Genomic DNA, 23174 nt, shown 5'->3' with positions numbered 1-23174 from the left:
TCCACTGTAGAATCCTCTGAAGAATCCTCAACTGGCTAAAGGTACTAGTGTTATTGCCACCACCACTGATCCTAGAGCCTGAAGGACCAAGTGAGCTGAAATCTTGGTCCTGCTTATTATTTTCCTGACCTGTGTTCTTAAAGTCCAAACTCTTAGGAGTGGCAGTGAAGCTATCATTTACTTTGTGTTGAACAACGTGCTATAAATTCCACATTTTGAGTAGGCTTCAAATGAGACTTTTTGGAGTTTGTGGTTATCCCCAGATGACAGCTCATCTGGAGAACCTGATCTCTTGCCCCTCTTACTTGATGCCTGTTCGGGTCAGTAATCAGCCAGTTGCCTAGATAATGAAAACAGCCAGAATCCTTGCAATCTCAAGTGAGTTGCTACTACTGCCATACATCTGGCAAACACCCTGGGGGCTGTGTTGAGATCAAAGGGCAGAACTCTGAATTGGTAATAACTGGTTCCCAGACGTAAGTGTATGTACCTTCTGGATTGTCTGTTCATCTTTATGTGACAGTACGCATCCTGAAGATCTATCAAGCACATCCAGTCATCCTTGCCCAGAAAAAGTAGAGTGGACTGAAATGTGACCATCTGAAACTTGGTGCATTAAACTGATCGGTTTAAGTTGCTGAGATCCAAAATTGGTCTCCGGTCCCCTATTTTCTTTGGCACTAAAAAAGAACACCGAGTAAGTTCTGGATTCTATTTGGTCTGGTGGGACCTTTTGAAGGACTCTTTCTAGCAGCTTTTGTATTTGAATCGCTGCTCGTTTCCTCTGACCAGGTGGAACATCACAGATTTTTCTTGAGATTGGAGGAGGAAGGGAAAAGAGAATTATATAACCACTGGAAACAATCCTCTGCAGCCAACTATCTTTTGTTAAATCTAGCCAGGCTCTCTGCTGCAGCGACAAATGACCCCAGATTGCCTCCAGCAATCAACAATCGGGCCTCCTTTCAGGAGTGTTGGTAGGATCCAAAAGAAAATTCTCTGTATCCCTGGTTTTATGGGCCTCCTCTGCCATGGGGACAGCACTGACCATTAGAATTCCCCACTCTACCCCTACAGGAACTTTCTACATCCGTGTCCTGGAAAGGACCCTGGGATTTCTTGAACCACATTTTTCGGCCACGTCATTGACTCCTAGCAAAGGATCTTTCAGGGGTCAAAAATGTATGTCCACGGCAGACAAGGTCTTTCCATCCTTCTCACACCTGGATAATGTGTCCTTTACCTTGGGGCCAAATGACGACGTGCCATCAAAAGTAGCACTGATGAACAAAGACTTGAAAGACTCCACAAAATCATACAAGTGCATCCAAGCATGCCTCCTGATGGAAATGCCTGAACCCGCTGCACTTGAGGTTCCTTAAGCTACGTTCGAAATGAGCTTCATGGAAGAATTCGTAATTGATTGCAGGGTAGCCAATTAAGAAGTCACAGATGATTGGACTTCAGAAAAGGTTCTGGAGATGGTATTTGTGAGTTTCCTAATCAAATCCTTCTGAAGTCTTGTAAAATGTACCATATAATTCAGTGACCTTAAGGGGAAGGTCGCTGAAGCATAGACATGCTTCCCGAACCTGTCCATCACCCTCAACTCCCTGTTGGGGGGATGAACAGTGGAACTATCCTCAGCACATTCCTTTTTGGTGGCTGTCACCACGACCATGGCATCAACGGGCACCCCCTTTTCCACAAAGCTGTCTGCCCACATGTAGTGCCATAAACTTATCTTGTCTCAAAGGTATTAGTTCAACCGTGTCGGGTTCCTTCCATGCCTGTTGAGATACCAAATCAATGAGCTCGATGGGCAGAGTCACCGAGGAGGTAGACCGGCCAGTACCGAAAGCATCCAGAATACAGACTCCTTGGATGAAGGGCTGCTGGGCATCCAGCCACCTCTCTGCTTTAAGATTTCAAGGATCTCTCCAAAAGAGCATCTTCAGGAGGTGATTATGGGAACCCTTCACCTTCAATGAAGTTGGTATCTTCTGTGATTGACTCCTCTGGGGAGTCCAAGTGCTTCCTCTTGCACGTTTTCTTCCTAGGGACCTCTTCAGTGGGATGCTCTGGGGAGATGTCAGAAGAAATCAAGGCAAACTGTGAGGAAACCTGGGGCTCTCATACTGGCTCTCCCTGCAGGAAAGTGGTGAGGCTCTATGCTCAGAGACATCAAGGCTGCTGAATGGGGATCCAAGGGCTTTAGATCGGTCTATTCTGAAGAGGCAAACAAAACTCTCTCTATAGCCTCAACGGCAGACTGCCCTAGACAGGAAGAAGACCTTGGATCCGAAAGGACAAGTTTTTGGACCGGTGCCCCCTCCCTCTCCAAAGGCAATCTCCTCGAGGCAAAAAGGCAGAGTCAAGCTAACCCATGCCGAGGCTCCAAGGCGTACAGACTGCTCAAACAACTTCAGAGTTGACTCCAACACCCTGGATCTGACAGGGAAGCATCTGCTCCAAAACCCCTTCCAGATCTGAATGAACCGGAGTACTCAGAGTAGGTATCGGATCCTAAGATACTGTTATTTTTGGTTCAGAGTCAGACAGAGCCAGACGTCTCAGATCCAAGGACTTAGACTGTGTGAGGAGTGAGAGGAGGAACTTGCAGTGGTGGGTGGGGATGTAGGATAGACCTCCTGACTCTAAAGAGTAGGAGCCAGAAAGACACCCATTTGGCTCTGCACTGAGAGAATCTTTCTCACCACTCTTTCCACATATTCTTCTGTTAAACTCCTGAAAGAACGAGTTGAAACCAAGGATAGAGACCTGGGTCTCTCCAAGAAGGGCGAGGGTACGCTTGAAGGAACACAGTCTACCGAAGGAGGTAAGCAAATTACTGAAGAAGCAGCCTGGTCCGAATCTTTTCCTTACGGATCCATAGGCATCGGATCCGGCATTTTCTGCTTTTTGTTTCTCAGATCCAGGGATGAAGTTGGATCCATTTTGGCCTTTTTCTTAGAAGGTTCCAAGACTGTTGATTTTGGAGAAGAAATTTCAAGCTATTTGGATTTTGGGGACTGTTCTCCAAATATAGCTTCACTGAAAGCAGAGGGAAGCAAGCCTTTCAGAATAAGTTTATTTTTGTGTTTGTTTAGTGCGCTGGGATTAAAACTGCGGCACACTGAGCAGTCTTCCCGAAGATGCAACGGTCCCAGGCAATATACACAAACTGTGGGCATCTGACATCGAAATTTTATTCCCACACTTTTCACATTTTTTTGAATCCTGCAGGGCTTTTACCTGCTATATCGAGACAAACAAAAAAAAAAAAGTCAACAACAGTAAAGATGAGAATAGGGAAACAGGAAGAAGGGTTACCAACAATGGTAAATAAAGTAAGCTACATGAAGTGTACACTGAAATTTAAATGTTGAAACACAGGTGCCCAGTAGGAATGTAGCTGGAATAAAGAAGCAGAAACACGACAAAGTAAAATCTTCTTTTTTAATACAAAATGGTGAGCGCTTTCACAATGGTAACCATTGCTTCATCAGACAGTTCATTCAAACAGCAACAGCACTTAAATACTTAATTCATTACTAAAACAACTAATCCTACCACTCAAAGTTAATTTAGCACTCAGCAATCAATTAACTACTATGGTTACGTTTTGCCCTTAGTTAATTGATGAAGTCAGAAAAACATTGTTTAAAACCACATGCACAAAATGTAAAATCAAGAACATGTGGATGAATCTAAATAAAATACATAAAAAGTCAATGAATAAATACATATGCTCATGTTCCCCATTTAGTAACTGCTTGTGTGTGTGGGCATAAGCATAAAAATATATATGTACATTTATATAAAAATATAAGCAGTGCGCACACAACTTAATACATATATTCTGCCTAATAAATACACATGCTGTCCACCTAGTAAATACATATGCTTTAAACATACATCTCAACAAATACTTGTCTTTAGTGATATCTATGCTAGAAGCAGCTCAAGAAATACAGTCATATTGACTCAAAGCCCTGCATGTGTTTATGTAGTCTTCTCTTGTTAAGATAGTATTATTTATTTTAACCTTCTAGATTTTACATACATTTTAAATACATATGCAACAACAACATGCTTTAAACATACATCTCAACAAATACTTGTCTTTAGTGATATCTATGCTAGAAGCAGCTCAAGAAATACTGTCATATTGACCCAAAGCCCTGCATGTGTTTATGTAGTCTTCTCTTTTTAAGATAGAGTTATTATTTATTTTAACCTTTTAGATTTTAGCACTGGCTTCAATGGAACACTATCATTCAAACCCAAACCTGTGTGTGCTCCTAAACGTTATTTTTATGTATTTTATTTATATACATCCACATGTTCTTGTTTTTACATTTTGTGTATGTGGTTTTTAAACAGTGTTTTTCTGACTTCAGCAATTAACTACGGGCAAAAGTTAACCATAGTAATTAACTAATTGCTGAGTGTTGTATTAACTTTGAGTGGTAGGATTGGTTGTTTTAGTAATGAATTAAACTATTTAAGTTCTGCTGCTGTTTGAATGAGCTGTCTGATGAAGCAATGGTTACCATTGCGAAAGCGCTCACCATTTTGTATTAAAAAAGATTTTACTTTGTCGTGGTTTAGCTTCTTTATTCCAGCTACCTTCCTACTGGGCACCTGTGTTTCAACATTTTCATCTTCTGGGCTGGTTTGGATTTATTTGTTTACTGAAATTTAAATACTAACAATAGCAATTAAGATGTATGCACGTACACAGAAAAAAGAAAGGGATACGATAAATACTAACAATAGTATTTAGAGTACGACTGTATGGAAATGTAAGGGAGGATCAGCAAACTTGGAAAATTCGAAGATGATGTACCAGAACTACGAACACAACATATGTCAAACTGTTTACTACACAAATTAAAGTTTCACAGTTAAGACTGATTCATCAGGCATTAAAAACACGTCAAGAAAAATTAAACTTGTATGCATATATATTAATCACAGCAAAAGTTGATTGTTTTATTAGATAATTGTTTGAACAATCAGAATTTTAAAGTAAAAGTATCAAACTTGCATAATGCTTCTAAAAGCATAAATAAAGATTTATATATAAAGCATAAAAATCATTTAATACAATTCTGTAGAAATTTTAATTCTGACTTGAATGCAAAAGTCTTATTCAAACCTGGTGGACTAAAAGCTCTAAAACAAAATCCATTTATTTTCTTGCCTTTCTGTTATGTTATCCTATCACCCCCTTTAAGATACATAGGAATAGATCTTTCTAATATCAGAAATTTAAAAGTAAAGGTATTGTCGGGTGCTACGTATATGTTGATATAATGAATTTAGTCTCTACCTTGCTTTTTATATCTAATGTATGACTACAAATCAGATTTTTAAATTTTTGGTTCATTTTTCCCACATAAAAAGGATACTTCGTGCAACTAGCCATGTATATTACATCTTTGGTATTGCAATTTCCATATGCTTGTACATTGAAGATGTCATTTATAACTGGATGAACATTTTCCTCTATATAAATATATTTACAAAATACAAGTATCCTGCTGTTTTTTATATTTGTTTTACCTTCTACTGCTTACCTAGAGCAAGCTTTAACTGTTTTCATAGTTATTTACTGCATTTTTTATTATCTGCACTTAAAAGTACATTTTAGTCGAAATTAGTGTAATTCAAGTCGAAAAGTGTTTGTTTGCTGTTTAATTTAATTGTTTGGCTGCCCACTAAAGTGTGCCAGCCTGTACTACTGACTTATTGCCTTTTCTGCATTTAGCTCGGAGGTGGCACTAGAGCACCATCGGGCAGCGCCGGTTAAACCATTTCTGGCTCCATAAAGTCTGCTCTTCATTTTTTCCCTTAGAACTGCTCTACTTGTAATCTAAACAGTCTATTCTCTATCTGTAAAGCTCAGCACTTGTTCCTAAAGCATTTTTTAGTCAGGTAAAGCACATCTATATTATACAAAGTACTTCACTAGCTTAAAACCCCCTTGAGTACCCACTTCCCTATAGGTCCTTTCTGACTCTGTTACACAGAAAACTTTTTCATTTCTTCTAGCATGTCAAAGGGTCAGTTGCTAGCATCCTCTCCTGCTCAGCTGGTGAATCTGGGAATATTGAGGCAATGTTACAATTGCCTCATGTACACAGACAACCCTCTCCTCCTCCCACAAAACACAAATACATGCGAGAGATGCAACTATATAGCCAAACAAGAGGCTGAGCTCTCTCAACACAGGACTGGCAAAACCAGACAGGAGGAGAAGGTAACCACACACACCATAAACCCAGTCTCACATAGAACTATCACAACTACAAATCAAACACATAAACACACAAAGACATACTCGGAGGCACTGATCAAAAATCTACCAAAACAGCAGAGGCCTCCAAAGCAGACATCCAAACAACTGCCACCTCATGACATAACACAAGCAACACATAGATCACAAAGTCAGTGTGCAAATCAGTCACAGCCCTTAAGGCCAAACACAATGCCAGACACACTTGTCATAGGTGACTCCATAGTCAGACACACTGACGTCCCACTCACCAGAATGAACAAGGAGAGGGTCACAGTAAGCTGCCTGTCGGGCGCTAGAATCCGCCACATAACACAAGCACTCAGGTCACTCCACAGCAAGTACAAGTATGACTCAGTCATTGTCCATGCTGGTGTGAATGACCCGAGACGTACCTCCCTGGACTACATGAAAAGAGACATAAAGGAGCTCTCAGATTATGTAGCCCAGGCTGGTATGACCCTTACCCTGAGCAGTATCCTACCTTCACCAAGAATGATGCCACAATACAGAGACAAAATGATCAGTTTTAATAATTGGCTTAATTTCTGGTGTCATTCTAAGGGGATCCAATGTCTGTCTGCCTGGAATGACATGCTTGACAAGCCACGCTGCTTCGCAAGGGACGGCTTGCACCTGTCACCCCTGGGTTTCTGGATATTGGCAAAGGCTCTTGCCACCCCCATAGTACCTTTTTTAGACAAGGCTCAAAATTCTAAACCCACCGCCCTAGAAAACAATAATGGAAAAAAACTAAGGGTAATGCTGCTCAATGCCAGAAGTCTAAATCTCAAGATGCACGCCCTCGAAGCCCTCCTCAGTATGGAGAACATCGATGTCTGTGCTGTGACTGAAACCTGGTTCAAGGCTCCTGAGAGCACCCCGGCACTATCAGGTTTTACCTCATATCATGCGTTCCGGCCCCAAAACCCGGACCGTACCACAAAAGGAGGGGGTGCATCGATATTCATCAAGGATACCCACACCTCCAGGCTGGTGGCAACTCACGAAGCATCAGAGACCATTCAGGTGCAATTAACCATAGGTAAAACTGCTCTACAGTTTGTAGCATGTTACAGGCCACCCTCTCAAACTCAGGAACCCCACACAGCCTTCCTGAAGACACTGGAGAGTACAAATGTCTCTCCAAACACCATCATATTGGGTGACTTCAACTACCCAAACATAGACTGGGAACATTACTCAAGCCCCAGTACCCTAGCCCAAAGGTTCCTGGAGTTCATAAACTCAAATGCTATGGAACAACTTGTCACCATTCCCACAAGAGGTGAAAATATACTAGACCTGATCAATCACAAACATGGGGACAAAATGCTCCACACCGGAAGTATATCCCTCATTGGTGAGATCAGACCATAAACTAATCTCACTGGAGATCCACATCCGCCCCGCAGCCCCAACAAAAAAGACCACAGTGAAGAACTTCTCAAAAGCCAACTTCACACTTCTTAAGACTGGTGTGGTATCCTTCAAGGCCCCTGAGCCATTGGAAACCACAACCCACACTGCTGAATCCCTTACAAATGCTTTCTACGAGCACCTCCAGTATTGCATGGATCAAGCAATCCCAAATAAAATCAAGACCCTTTCCACCAAAGGCAAGCCCGATCTGGTGGACCCCAGCCATAAACAAACTTTACAACAAGAGGAGAAAGCTACTACAAGATAGAGCAAAATCCCTAAAAGGGAAGACATCTCTGATCAATACTAGTAAAAAACTACGATCACTCATAAAATCATCCAAGGCCAACTTTGAGAGAAAAATCGCCAAGGACTCAAAAGACAATCATAAGGCCTTCTTTAGCTATGTTAGAAATCTGGGTGGAAACTCCCAGATATGCTCAGAATTAGTCCAAAATGATACAAAAATCACTGAACCCACAGACATTGTAAACATACTGGCAGACAGGTTCAGTGAAAATTTCTCCCCTCCCTCCCCCCCAAAAGGAGAAATATATATCCCAGCAGAGTGTAGCCTCCCAATAATCTCAAATGCCCAGGTGAGAGCTGCTCTCTCTAAAGCTAAAAACACAGCATCAATGGGACCGGATGGTGTCCCCGGCTGTGTGCTACATGAACTCAATGAGGAACTAAACCCACACATAAGGCTGCTGTTTAATCTTAGCCTTACCACAGGATACGTACCCAAAGAGTGGCGTACGGCAACTGTGGTCCCACTCCACAAAGGCGGTGCTTCTACGGACCCTGGTAATTACCGCCCCATAAGCTTAACAAGCCTGGTCTACAAAGCTATGGAGAGGATCATAATGGAACTCATAAATAAAGACATAGGGGACCTAGACATTGGATGCTACCCAATTCGGCTTTGTCAAGGGCAGATCATGCCTCTTGAACTTGGTCGACTTTTTTGAAACAGTCACCAAGGCCATTGATGAGGGTAAGGCAGTTCACACAGCCTACCTTGACCTTGCAAAAGCTTTCGACACAATACCCCACTCGGGTATCATAGAAAAGCTCACCAGCTTAAATGTAAACCCATATGTCACAAGATGGGTTGCAAACTGGCTCAAGGACAGCACCCACAGGGTTAGAGTTGCTGGTGCCATGTCAGACTCCAAGCCGGTCACAAGCGGTGTCCCACAGGGCTCAGTCCTGGGCCCCCTCTTGTTCGGCATCTACTTTTCAGAAGTGCAAGCAAACATAGGAGGATTGTGGCTGACAAAGTTTGCAGATGACTGCAAACTGGGCGCCATAGTTGAAAATCCATCAGAGACAGATATCCTTCAGAGAGGTCTCACAGAAACGGATAACTGGTGCCAGAGCCATGGCCTTAAGCTAAACGCCAAAAAATGTATAGTCATACCCTTTGGTAAAAACAAGGTAACCCCAAGTTACCACATAGGTGGCAATCCATTAAGCACAGAAGAGGTTATCAGGGACCTGGGGACCCAAGTTGACAGTAACCTTTCTTTTGACACTCACATTGCCAAAGTGGTTAGGAGGACCTTCTACATTGCCCGATTATGAAGGGATTCACATCCAGATCAAGGGAGGTCATTGTTCCCCTGTACTCTTCACTTATCAGACCAATGATTGAGTACAATGCCCCATTCGGAATGTATCTTACCAGACACCTGCAGCAATTGGAAAGACCCCAAAAGTTCCTCACCAAAAGGATAAAGGGGCTCAAAAATATGCCATATGCTGCCCGACTGAAGAAACTCCAGCTCTATTCAGTCGTATACAGTCTGCTCAGAGGTGACCTGTGCCTGACATACAAGGCCATGTCCAACCCGGAATTAATGGACTTGCTCCACCTCAAAAAAATCCAAATCCACCAGAGCCACAAGAGCAAGAGACTTAAACCACAACACGGATATAAATAGGACGTGCTGGAGGGACAGATTCATCACCCAGAGACTCCCTATGCTGTGGAACAGAATCCCGGTCCATGTGAGACAGAGCACCTCGCTGGCTCTGTTCGAGGAATCTTGACCAGTGGATGGGAGATCGTAGGTTTACCCCGGGGATCATCTCTGTATCACTGCTGGAAAGAGGCACGGCAAACTAATGGGTATAGTATTCTTCAACCTAAGGGGTGGTGAAAGCCACACAACTCTGGCTAGGCTTATAAATGCCCTGGGGCAGATAGTCTAGTATGAACCTATGAACAAAGTTGTTACACTTTTAGGTAGCTCTTATTCGTATTCTGTGCAATACTTTACATCTGTTCTTTGTAACAATCTGTTTTTTTTTTAATGATGTACATCTGCTATAACTAAAGGCTGGATTACTTACACTGACATCTTTTAGTTCAGGAACCTCTAATATGAGCCAATACTTTTTTAACTACGCTTTTAACATCTGTGTTCTGATCATAAACTAAAATATATCTACAACCTGTGCCATTTCTAACTGTTTTATGTCTCTTTTTGGGGTGTTAAGACAGATAGGTGAATACATAGTATCCCTTTTACTCCGTATTTAATTTTTGATGTTCTGTACTTACTTACTATAGTATCCCCTATTATTAAAGTCTTCAGCCATTTTTTCCAACTGTTGTATCAAATTTCCGTTCTGTGTATTCAATCTACTAGCTCTTGACATTTTATTTCTGACAATACTGTCCACACATGAAATTCGAGTGCATACTGTATCCTACTAAATAAGTACACTTCTTAACTTCCTTCTTACAAAGTTGCATCCAACTGACCTTTAAGAAAAAATGTTAATGTAATATCCAGAAAATGTACATTCCTATATTGTATATTCTTTTTAAATTTCAAAAATGATGTAGTAATGTGTAATTATGCTATGAACGCATTCAATTCACATAAGGAGTTGTCCTAAAGGAAAAAAAAGGTTATATACTGATCGCTTGTAAAAGACCACATTATTACAGAGGCTGCTGTTAGACTTGGACAAAATAGCTTTTAATTTCCAAGAATTCATGACAATACTGGCATACACTTTTGCCACTGGGGTTCCCATGGCAATACCTTTTACCTGTTTATATTTTTCTTGAAACAAAAACACTGTTTTCAAGTACAATTTTCAGCAAATCACAATAAGTCCACATTAATATCCTGCAGACATGGTTGTTCTAAAATGTACTTCTATCATTTGGACACCCAAATCATTGGGAATTCAAGTAAATGAGTCCACATCAAGTGTGACTATACAGCAAGTAAGTATACTATTGTTTTTAGCCCACTCTTGCAATAAAATTCCAAAAAAATGAGAAGTATCCTTAATAATCGTAGTAGATGCATACAGAACTTTTTTTTAACTCACTCTCTAAACATTTGGAGATGGGTTCTGTGAACCATCCACATGCAAAGACTATAGCTCAAATAGGTGGATTAATCGGACATGTATCATGTATGTGTTTAGACAGATCCCATAAAGTAAGAGTAGCGGGATCTATGTCCGAATCCAGACCAGTAACGAGTTGTGTGCCTCAGGGCTCTGTCCTGGGGCCCCTCCTGTTTGGCATATACTTCTCAGAAGTACAGGCAAGCACGGAAGGGCTGTGGCTGACTAAGTTTGCAGATGACTGCAAACTGGGTGCTATAATACGGTCTCCGGCTGACATGGAAATCCTCCAGAAGGGCCTAAATGAGACTGATGCATGGTGTCAAAGCCATGGTCTCAAGCTAAATGCAAAAAAATGCATAGTAATCCACTTTGGACAAAATAGATTACCCGCAAACTACAACATAGGAGGTAATCCCCTGAAATCTGAAGAAGAAATGAGGGATCTAGGGACCCAAGTAGATAGTCAGCTTTAATTTGATAACCATGTTGCCAAAGTGGTTAGACAATCCTTCTATGTGATCCAGCTGATCACGAAAGGGTTCGCATCAAGATCTAAGGATGTAATGGTGCCCTTCTACTCTTCCCTCATCAGACCCATTACTGAGTACAATGCACCAATTGGAATGTACCTGGCTAGACATCTCCAGCAGCTGGAGAGACCACAAAGGTACCTAACCAAGAGGATTACTGGCCTCAAACAGTTGCCCTATGCAACACGAATGAAAAAGCTAAGACTGTTGTTAAACATGCTCCATCTTAGCAAAACCAAATCTACTCCAGCTACACGCTCTAGGGATATAAACCTCAACACAACAATGAATAGAACATGCTGGAGGGATAGATTCCCTTCGCAGAGGACTTCACTTACTATGGAACAGGGTCCCAATCTACATAAGACAGAGCCCCTCACTATCACTCTTCAAGAGGAACCTTGATGAGTGGATGGGTAACAGAAAGTTCACACCGGGGATCACACCAACAGCACTACTAGATAGGGGCCAAGGGTGCTAGCCGCTAGTACAAGGGTCTAGGGAACTACTAAAGGGGCGGTGAATTCCGCACAATGTGGCTGGACTAATATATGCCTTCGGGCAGATAGCTCAGTACCAACCTATGAACCTATGTATGTATCTTTGGGATACCATAGATAAGGATAATTCATCTCTATTAATGCGTTCATATTGCAACATATGTAAAATCTGCGATTTTACTCCATCACTAATCTTTGTCATCATGCTGATGCTGATACTAATACCCATATAATCAGAAAGTACAGTTGTGTACCTACCATAAATGTAGATGTTAGAGTGCATTCACTGTTGCAGTCATTACTCTTGGGTTATCCTGCTGGCAGGCTACCCTCAGTCGGCCAGAATTCCAAAGTCTAGGTCCGGAGTCGGTTGCTGTCGCCTCTTCCCTGACGTCAGTGCGCCAGGGGTACAAAAGATGCAGCAGACGCCATTTTCTTCAGTTTTCCTTGCCCCAGATGTCAGGTGCCCCCAAATTGGTAGGCTGAAAAATATGCCAATAAAAATGCATGCACAAAAATAACATGGTTGTATAGGATAGAGAAGTGCAGATAAGTCCCAGCAAAGAAAAGGGGGATGGTGGATGGGTAACCTGGACTGCAACAGTGAATACACTCAAACATCTACATTTATGGTAGGTACACAACTGTACTATGTTCATCGTGTTTCACTGTTGCAGTCATTACTCTTGGGTTGAATACCAAAGCTGAGAATGAGTGGCTGGGCTAAATAGGATTAGGAGAGGCTATGAGGCCCTGCAGAACTGCAGTGGCAAAGCCTGCTCTGGACTTAGAGTAAAGAGGTAAGTGGTAGTGCTTTGTGAAAGTGTGCACTGAACTCCAAGTTGCAGCCTCTAAGATATCTTTGGTTGGTTCTCCTCTGAGGAAGGCTGCTGAAGTGGCTGCTGCTCTGGTGGAATGAGGCCTAATGCCCTCAGGCACTGATTTGCCATGTTGAAAATAGCAGAAACGGATGCAATGGCCTATCCATTTAGAAATGGTCTGTTTTGAGATGGCCTTTCCTTGTGATCCTGCAGCATACGACACTAAAAGTTGCTCAGTCTTTCTGAAAGCTTTAGTTCTGTCCAAGTAGAAGCTTAACTGTGTATGTCCAAAAAATGCAGAATTTTCTCACCCTTGTTCTGTGGATTTGGATAAAAGGTAGGCAAGTGAATGGTTTGGTTGAGGGCCACACTGGACACCACCTTAGGCATAAATGTAGGGTTTGTCCTCAGAGAAACCCTCTCTGGATGAAAAATGATAAAAGGTTCCACAGCCATTAGTGCTTGTAACTCCGAGACTCGTCTTGCAGAGGTTATTGCTAGGAGCAGAACTGTTTTCCACGATAAGAATTTTATATCTGCTGTTGATGCTGGCTCGAAAGGAGGCAGCGTGAGTTTTTCCAAAACATAATTGAGGTCCCAGGCCGGAATTGGTGCTCTCCTTGGAGGCCTAATGTTTTTGGCCCCTCTGAGGTACTGCCTTATTAAACTATGAGAAAAGATAGGTGGTTCCATATTGTAATGGGGTGAAACGTCAGAGGCATGAATCTTAACTGATGAGAAAGAAAGGCCTTTGTTCAGCATCTCAGTTAGGTATTGTAAAATCTGAGGGATATTTGGTACACACGTGTCAATGCCTTGTTCCTGGTTCCAAGTACAGAATCTCTTCCATTTTTCTGCATAAGATTTTCTGGTACTGGGCCTCCTAGCCTCTAGGATAACATCTATAACAGCTTTTGAAAGAGGAGTGTTCTGAATGGCTACATTATCCGCCATGCTGCCAGATTTAAGGTCCTGAGTTGGCTGTGCAGGATCTGATTGTTTTGTTGCGTCAGCAAGTGAGAAGTTTGAGGCAATATCCATGCTGGACCTTGAGACAAGCCCTTTAGGACTGGGTACCAGTGCTGGCGTGGCCAGTCTGGTGCAATCAGTATAATTTTTGGCTTCTCTTGTCTGACCTTTAGGAGTACCCTGGGAAGGACAGGCAGTGGAGGAAAGGCATACACTGTTAGATTTTTCCAGCTGAAGGATAGGGCGTCCACTTTCCTTGCTTGCTTGTGATAAATCCTTGTGCAAAATCTCTGCAATTGGCAGTTGTGAGGGGAGGCAAATAGATCTAGGTCTGGGCATCCCCATTTCCTTGTTATCATGCTGAAGACTTGTGGATCCAGTTTCCATTCGTGGGGATCCATGAGGTTTCTGCTTAGTTAAGTCTGCCAGAGTATTTGTTTTTCCAGGCAGGAATTGTGCTTGCAGGTGAACTTGAAAAGGCAATGCTGTGTCCCATAAGGTCATTGCTTGTCTGCAGAGGGGGTAGGAATGTGTACCTCCCTGCTTATTTACCACATGACCGTAGCATTGTCCATCTTTATCAGTAGCTGTCCTGGATGAAGCAGGTCCTTGAAAGCTGTCAGGGCATTCTGAACAGCTAGCATCTCTTTTTGATTGATGTGAAGATGCATCTAGTTTGCAAGCCATGTGTCCTGAATACATTTTCTTGCCATATGGGCTCCCCGGGCATAATCTGATGCATCTGTTGTCAGTGTCTGTCTGGCTGTGTGTAAACTGAATGGCAGACCCTTGTTGTGGTGATAGGCTTCTGCCCACCATCGATACTCCTGTTGCAGGCAGGGAATGAGTGCAATTACTGTCTCCAGGCTGTGGCAATGCTGAGTCCAAACACTTTTTAGATACCATTGTAGTTTCCTCATAAGCAATCTGGCAAATGGAATTAGTAGAATGCAGGATGCCATGAAACCCAAGGCCTGCAGGATTTTCCTTGCAAATAAGTCGGTTTTTGTTGCCAATTTCTTGAAGTAAGAAGTCAAGTTGCTTTTGTTTGTCTGGCGTGAGATAAGTCATCTGGGCAGTTGTATTTAAGCTTGCACCCAGGAATATTACCTCTTGAGAGGGCACTAGTTTTGATTTCTTTACGTTTACTGTGTACCCTAGGCCATTAGTAACCTTTTTACAAACATCAGAAGCTTTAGAAGAATGTATTTGTTCTCTGCTTGAATTAGGCAGTCGTCCAAGTAGGGATATATTTGAATTCATCTTTTGTCTACAAAATGCAATTACTGATGCCAGGCATTTTGTGAAGAACCTGGGCGCAGTAGATAAGCCAAAGGGCAGTGCTGAGAATTGGTAATGCACTGAGCCAGCTATGAATCTGAGGCATCTTCTGTAAGATTGTCTGATTGGGACATGCAACAAGTATGCCTCTTTTAGGTCCAAAGTTATGAGCCAAGCCTTCTTGCCCAGCATGGGCAGTAGCTGCTGTAGAGTCAACATCTTGAACTTTGGGACTTCAGAAACATATTTAGTATAGACAGGTCCAGTATTGGTCTCCGATGCATCTGTTGTTATAGTTTGCCTGGCTGGGGGCAAGGTGAAAGGCTGACCCTTGTTGAGGTGACAAGCCTGTGACCACCATAGAAACTTCTGTTGTAGGCAGGGAATGAGAAATATCATTGTGTCCAAGCTGTGGCTGTGTTGAGACCATACGCTTTTTAGGTACCACTGTAATTTCCTCAAATGCAGATTTGCAAATGGTATTCGTAGTATGCAAGATGCCATAAAGCCCAAGGCCTGCAGAATTTTTCTTGCAGGTAGTTGGGTCATTGTTGCCATTATTTTGAAATATTGAGTCAGTTGTAGTTGTTTGTCTGGCGTCAGATAAGCCTTTTGGGCCATTGTATTCAAGCTGGCACCCAGGAATGTCATATTTTGTGAGGGTACTAGTTTTGATTTATTTTCGTTTACTGTGTACCCCAGGCAACTTAGATGATGTTTTACAAAAGCCAGATGTTGTAAGAGGATGTCCTTGCTTTCTGCTTGGATGAGGCAGTCGCGTCCAGGTATGGGTATATTTGAATTCCTCTTTGTCTGCAGTATGCAATTACTGGTGCCAGGCATTTTGTGAAGAACCTGGGCGCAGTAGATAAGCCAAAGGGCAGTGCTGAGAATTGGCAATGCATTGAGCCAGCTATGAATCTGAGGCATCTTCTGTAAGATTGTCTGATTGGGACATGCAACAAGTATGCTTCTTTTAGGTCCAAAGTTATGAGCCAAGCCTTCTTGCCCAGCATGGGCAGTAGCTGCTGTAGAGTCAACATCTTGAATTTTGGGACTTCAGAAACATATTTAGTATAGACAGGTCCGGTATTGGTCTCCAGGTTTTGTCCTTTCTGGGCAACAAGAAAAGTCTTGAGTAAAATCCTTGCCCCTGCTTCTTGCTGTGGTACTTGCTGAATGGCCCTTATGTCCATGAGGGCTGTAATTTGTTTTTGTGCCTCTACCCATTGATTGTGTGGCAGGTCTGGCATACCTTTTGATCTTGGTAGTGTGTGAAAATGGAACCTGTAGCCTTGGGACACTATGTTCAGGACCCATTTGGCTTGGGTAACAATTTGCCAATTTGATGAAAAAAGTGCTAGTTTTCCCCCCAAGGGGGCTGCCAAAAGAAAAGTGCTTGGATCTGGCAGAGGAAAGTCATTGGGACTGTTTCTGTAAGGTTGTGACTTGTCTTCTCCGCTTTTGGAAGTAGGAGCACCCCATTGTTTAGGCCTGTATAAGCCTTGGGGCTGAGATCTGCCTCTGGGACGCCTGTATCTGCCTCTTTTTGGTCCGTCTGACACTGGAAAGGACCAATTTTTAGAAGGCCAGATCTTGCTAAACCTGGGTGGCTGTACCTATAAGAAATCCTTCACTGTTTGCATGGATTTTGCTTTATCCTCCATTTTTTTTCAACACCTCTTCTGCTTTAGTACCAAAGTATCATGCTGTAATGGTGCATCTAATAATTTTGCTTTAACTTGATCAGGCAGATTCTGTTCCTTTAACCAAGCATGCCTTCTAATAACAGAACCTGTAACAGCGGCCCTGCAAGAGGCCTCCAGTGAATCATAACCACATTGCAAAGTATGCTTTCCCACTTGTTCAGCTGCATGCAATAAATCCTGCAATTCCTTGTTCTCTGAACATTCAGTATTTATCAACAATTTGTTTAAGCAGTGACATTAAATATTGCTGATATTTAAGCATATGAAACTGACAATTTAAAGCCCTTACAGCCAAGGTAGTAGTAGTGTAGACTTTTTTCCCTCCATCTGTCTAGAGCCCTAGAATCCCTATCAGATGGGACAGGGTTTTTTGCAGCAGAGGCTTTAACCCCTTTGGGACCCTGAGATATAGTTTCTGGGTCAGCAGCAGGGTTTTTATACAGGAATTTATGAGAATCCAGGACCCTGTAGTATCTGTCTGGCTTAGCAGGTGCAGGGGGTAGAGAGTCAGGGGACAGGCCGGACTCTGAAAATACATCATCTTCAATGTCTAGAACAGGTGGTATAGCAAGGGGTCTGTGCTGAGGAAGTAGCAGAAAGTCTCTGAGCCTTTTCTTAGATTCAGAATAATCTTGGCTCTCCCAGTGGAAATGCTCCCTCATGGTATGCAGGGTTTCCCCAAAAGAATAATCCTCAGGAGGAGAGGCTGAAGGAATGGATTCTTCAGCATCAGAATCCTCATAGAGAAGCATGGAATAATCCTGTTCAGAAGAGGAGTCAGAGGAAATGGAAACCTGATTAGAAGAATCATACTCTGTCTCTTGCCTAGGCCTCTTATCAGGAGAGGGATGGGAGCCCCTGATCAAAGTCGGCCATTTTGAGCATCTGTTTTTTAGGCATGGAAGTCTGAGTAGGAGAATGCTGTACTTGTTTCTTTGTCTTTAGAGCTGCTTTAGTCTTCGAAGATGAAGATGGCTTAATATATAGTTGTGTAGGTCTGAAGACACCCTCGAAGCCGATGCCTGCTCAGCGGCTCTGGACCTATCTGAGGGAATGATTTCCAAGTGTCCAATACCTTGAGTATCCAGAGGCCCAGTCGGCTCCACGTGGGAGTCGGAAGCGGCCTGGGGCTCGGATGTAGCGGGTGCCAGGGACTGCAAAAGCGCCTCACAGAGAACCGGCGACTGGCCTAGCAGAGGCCTTGTCAGTTTTGGACCTCGGATGCCTATCCTTTTCCTTGTCCTTGCGTTTTTGTAAACTCCGGTTGTCGGCTGTTCCGATTGCATTATATAATTAAATCTTCGGCCAAAGTAATGAAATGCAAAATCGAACTGACGCTTAATAGCGCGCTGGTTAAATCTAGCACAAAACTGACAGCTAGCAACGTTTTGATCAAGGCCTAGGCAAGGAATACAGTAAGAGTGAAAATCCTTATGAGGTATTTGCTTCCCACAAGAAATAAAATTGTTAACTTTTTCTGACATCGGTCTAGAGCAAGAAAAAAGTTTCCCCAACAGGGTCTTTGGCTTTAATGATGACTTTGGGTCTGAAATTCGGATTTGAAAATCTCAGGAGTCGGCCGACCGGCACTTGCGAACTGCTTTTGCTTCGGGCACCGCGCGGCAAGAAAGACTGAAGAAAATGGCGTCAGCTGCATTTTTTATACCCCTGGCGCAATGACGTCAGGGAAGAGGCAACAGCAACCGACGCCAGACCTAGACTTTGGAATTCTGGCTGACTGAGGGTAGCCTGCCAGCAGGATAACCCAAGAGTAATGACTGCAATAGTGAAACACGATGAACATCTCAGCATTTGTGTTCTACAGTCAACATAGTATGCCTTACTTAATACAACCACACAACCTACCTTATGGACAGGTTTCACTACAATGTTGTCGTTTTCATACAATGATTGCATAGCTCTATATTCATCTTTTTGCAAATTATAAAAACCTTTTTTTACAATTCCTATTAAAATACTGATCTTGTTTTCTACTACTTTCTAGAACAAAGTTTGAACAGATAATGGTACAAGGGTACTACTTCTCTGACATCTATTAGGCATGAATTGATTATCACCTTCGTCTCGATGTAAAAATACTTTTAATTTTCGAACAAACATTTTAAACTCCATTAGAGTTTAGGAAATGTCCATTCTGCTTGCAGGAACAAACATTAGACCATTCATTAAGTTCTTTAAATTCAGTTTAATTTAGAGAATAATCCAATAAATTAAAAACAATATTAGGTGCAAAAGTACCTGTTAATCCTTTTGTGGCATGGTTGTTCTAAAACATACTTTCTTACAATTTGGACACCCAAATCATTGGAAATCCAAGTAAATAATGAGTCTACATCAAGTGTGACCATATAGCAATTAAGTATACTACTGTTTTTTAGCCAATTCTTGCAATAATTCCATGCTTTTAGAATTACTATGCAAGTTTGATACTTTAAAATGTTAATCGTTTTATTAGATAATTGTTTGACCAATCAGTTTTATTATGATTAATATATATGCATGCAAGTCTTGACATCTGTTTTAGGATGTATGTATGTTTTATTAGCAATTTGAATTGCCTACCTATCTGGGGGCACCTGACATCTGGGGCAAGAAAAACTGAAGAAAATGGCATCGGTTGCATCTCATATAACCCTGTCGCACTGACGTCAGGGAGGAGGCGACAGCAACCAACGCCGGACCAAGACTTTGGAACTCAGGCCGGCTGGGGAACCGCCTGACGGCAAGATAACCCAAGTGTAATGACTGCAGCAGTGTCACACGAACATCATGCCTAGTCAAGGAAGCCATCTCAGCCTTATGAACAGCTATAATCAGATTATCAGACATATGATGAAGCTTCTGCTTCTTTTTCTGGTCAACTTCACTACTAGATAAAATATCTAATACAATGGAAAGAAAGAGGTCCCCAGATGGGGCTTACCTATGCAGTAAGCTGGAAAAATCAGCACAGGATCCTGTGAAGAATCAGAGGAATTTCTTCTTTGGATGGCAGAAAGACTATAGTCACTTTCTGTGACAGGTGAAGGCTTCTCGGCCAATCAGATGTCACAGGAAAAGACAGGGAGGGGAGTCTGAGCTTTTAAAAGCTGTCCAGTACTGGGTTACCTTTGTAGATAACCCAAAATGCCATCAAGGTACTGAGAACAATAGTCTTAACAACACCCTAAAAAAAAGGTAAAAAGTAGCATTCCTGTTTTAAAGTTAATAAAAGTTAACAGTTATTCTCATCTTAAAATTATTTGTCATAGGCAGGAATGTTCCGACGGGCTTGCCACCCATATCACTCCATCTGCAACTCTGCTTGAAATGTCATGCCATGTCAGACTCCAAACCAGTTACAAGTGGCGTCCCACAAGGCTCAATCCTGGGACCTCTCGTTTGGTATATATTTCTCGGAGGTACAGGCCAACACGGAAGGACTGTGGCTGACCAAGTTCGCAGATGACTGCAAACTGGGCACCATAATCGACTCTCCAGCCGACACAAGCATCCTCCAAAAGGGCCTCGTAGAAACAGACAACTGGTGCCAGAGCCATGGCCTCAAGCTAAACGCCAAAAAGTGTATAGTCATCCCCTTTGGCAAAACAAAGTGCCCACAAATTACCACATAGGTGGTAATCCATTAAGTACAGAAGAAGTAATTAGGGACCTGGGGACCCAAGTTGATAGCAATCTCTCATTTGACAACCACGTGGCCAAAGTGGTTAGAAAAACATTTTATATAGCCCACCTAATCATGAAGGGATTCACATCTAGATTAGGGGAGGTCATCGTGCCTCTTTACTCATCCCTCATCAGGCCCATAATTGAGTACAATGCCCCTTTAGGGATGTACCTTACCAAACACCTGCAGCAACTGGAAAGACCCCAAAAGTACCTCACCAAGAGGATCAAAGGGCTCAAACAGATGCCATATGCTGCCCGGTTAAAGAAACTCCAGCTCTACTCGGTGACATACCGCCTGCTCAGAGGTGACTTGTGCCTGACGTATAAGGCCGTGTCCAACCCGGAATTAAAGGGACATGCTGCACCTCAAAAAATCCAAATCCCATCGAGCTACAGGCTCGAGAGACTTGAACCTCAGCACTAAAATAAATAGGACATGCTGGAGGGACAGATTCATAACCCAGAGGCTCCCTTCACTCTGGAATAAAATCCCAGTCCAGGTTAGGCAGAGTCCCTCATTGACTCTTTTCAAGAGGAATCTTGATGAGTGGATGGGAGATCGTAGGTTTACCCCGGGTATCACTTCTGTGTCACTGTTAGACAGAGGCACAGTATACTAACCTCGAAAAAGGGCATAGCAAAATTAATTTAAAATGGGTGGCGAAAGCCAAACATACTCTGGCTAGGCTTATAAATGCCCTAGGGCAGATAGCCTAGTATGAACCTATGATTTATGGTTTGTGAGAGGAGAAAGTACCCTTAAGCTTTGGAAGATAGCTGTATGTGATATCCTATGCAAGATGCAACCCATATAGCTAAACATACTGTAGCAGTGATCATAACATAGTATGCACAAAACTAATGAAAAGCACAAATTAAAATGTGGTGTAATGAACCTTCAGCAACCCAAAGGAATCCATAAATGGCATTCTGTTGAAGTTTAACTGCTGTAAGGCTGTAATAACCAATATACAATTCTCATGGGGCTTTGTTTCAATTTCATCAGTAATAACTTTAACCACACATCTCAACTGTCCAGATTGTCAGAAAATGTCCAGTTTGCTGCCTGACGTTTGGTCTGTTTCTCCAAAAATTGTGGTTTTCTGGCAAGTCTTTGAAGACTGAAGTCAGAAAATGACAGAAATTGGAATTTTAGACTTCATATCCTACACAAAATTCATGCTAATGAAAAAACTGATATTCTAACAACTTTCTAAGTTTGTAAGAGCAATATTTAAAAATTGTCCCTATTTTGGGGCCTTTGCCCAGATTACCTATATGAAAATGAGGTGGTCTAAAACAGGGGTTTCCAAATCATTTTGGCTTACCTAGCTGCAACTAGCACATTTTCACTAAGAAAGATGCTTATTGCATTTAACCATAAATTATCTGCCCTTATAACATATAACATATGGACATGATAGAAACTGCCATGTTCACTCCTTCTAAATTTCAATGGACTACAGCATTCAAACACTTCAGACAGTAACAAAACAGATGGACTACTCAATAAGCAAGTTACTACTTTGGGGGGGGTGGCATGACATCTTACTTCAGAGTTGTAACTTAAATTAATTTTAATGGGAAATGTGTACAGATCATTTCTTTAACACAAGTAATACACAGGATAAATTAGATTTGTAAAAACCACAAGGATGAGATGAGGCCCAGAATTATCCTCAGATACAAGCTACTCAGTGTAAAAGAGAACTCTAATATAGAGGAAGAAAGTTTCAAGTTTCCCTACACTAACTACAGGCAAAAAAGGAGAGGATGACAAGACAATACTTCTTACCTGTGTTACAATAACAGGAGAGAGATCCTTCAGGTTCTGGATATGGTTAAGCAAAGAATCACGCAATGAAGTGTGAGTATCCGCAGGAAGTTCAAAAAATGATGTCTGAATCTTCATCTTCATAGTCTGGGCAGCAAAATAACACGATTCAACATCTTGCTTGAGCTGCAACAGCTGGTCAGAGATTTCCCATGCATAGACCTAAAAACACAGTTAAGTTTCAGATTTAAGGAGCATTTTTTAACTTCTTTCTGTCATACTTGCACACAGCCTAACAGGTCTATTTTACTATTCAAAACATGACAATTTATTTTATTTTTTATTTATTGTCATTTGTTAACCGGGTTGGTCCAACTGAGCCAAAAGCCCATTTTCAGTGGAGACCTAAGGAGAAAAGCTCCAATTACAATTACAGTCATGTCAAAAAGCAGTAATTAATACAAAGACTAAACATTGCAACAGTACTGACAAGAAACATTTACATAAAATAAAATCAACAATGACAATATATTTATAAATAAATTTCAAAAAACCCAATATAATAGTGGCAGGATAATCCCAGAATTGGAATATTCACAAGAACTTGATTGTAGATATACTGTAGAGTACAGCAAGAAAGAAAGGCAGATAAAAAGAGAGAAAAAACTTGAGTAATCAAAAGCAGCATTTAGGAAGAAATCAGTTAGAGATCAGGTCAGAGCTTGGCAAGGGCAGGACCAGGTCTTAAGAAGGTAGTGTTAAGAGTTCTAGTTAGAAATGGAACTTATGGGGAATA

General features: G+C 42.0%; 1 protein-coding gene across 1 annotated transcript in view; it reads right to left on the bottom strand.

The window, feature by feature from the left end:
* TNPO3 (transportin 3) overlaps positions 1-22596 on the bottom strand; it is a 2808908-nt gene extending 2786312 nt beyond the window's left edge. Inside the window, exon 1 of the mRNA XM_044088630.1 lies at positions 22400-22596. Within this exon, the coding sequence (XP_043944565.1) occupies positions 22400-22522 (123 nt within the window). The 5' untranslated portion in view covers positions 22523-22596. The remainder of the gene's footprint in view (positions 1-22399) is intronic.
* Between the last annotated feature and the right edge of the window lie 578 nt (positions 22597-23174).

Source organism: Protopterus annectens, chromosome 11.part0 (assembly GCF_019279795.1).
Source record: "Protopterus annectens isolate FY-2018-M chromosome 11.part0, PAN1.0, whole genome shotgun sequence".
Classification (NCBI taxonomy): Eukaryota; Metazoa; Chordata; order Ceratodontiformes; family Protopteridae; genus Protopterus; species Protopterus annectens.
This window is presented reverse-complemented; position numbering and strand designations above follow the sequence as displayed.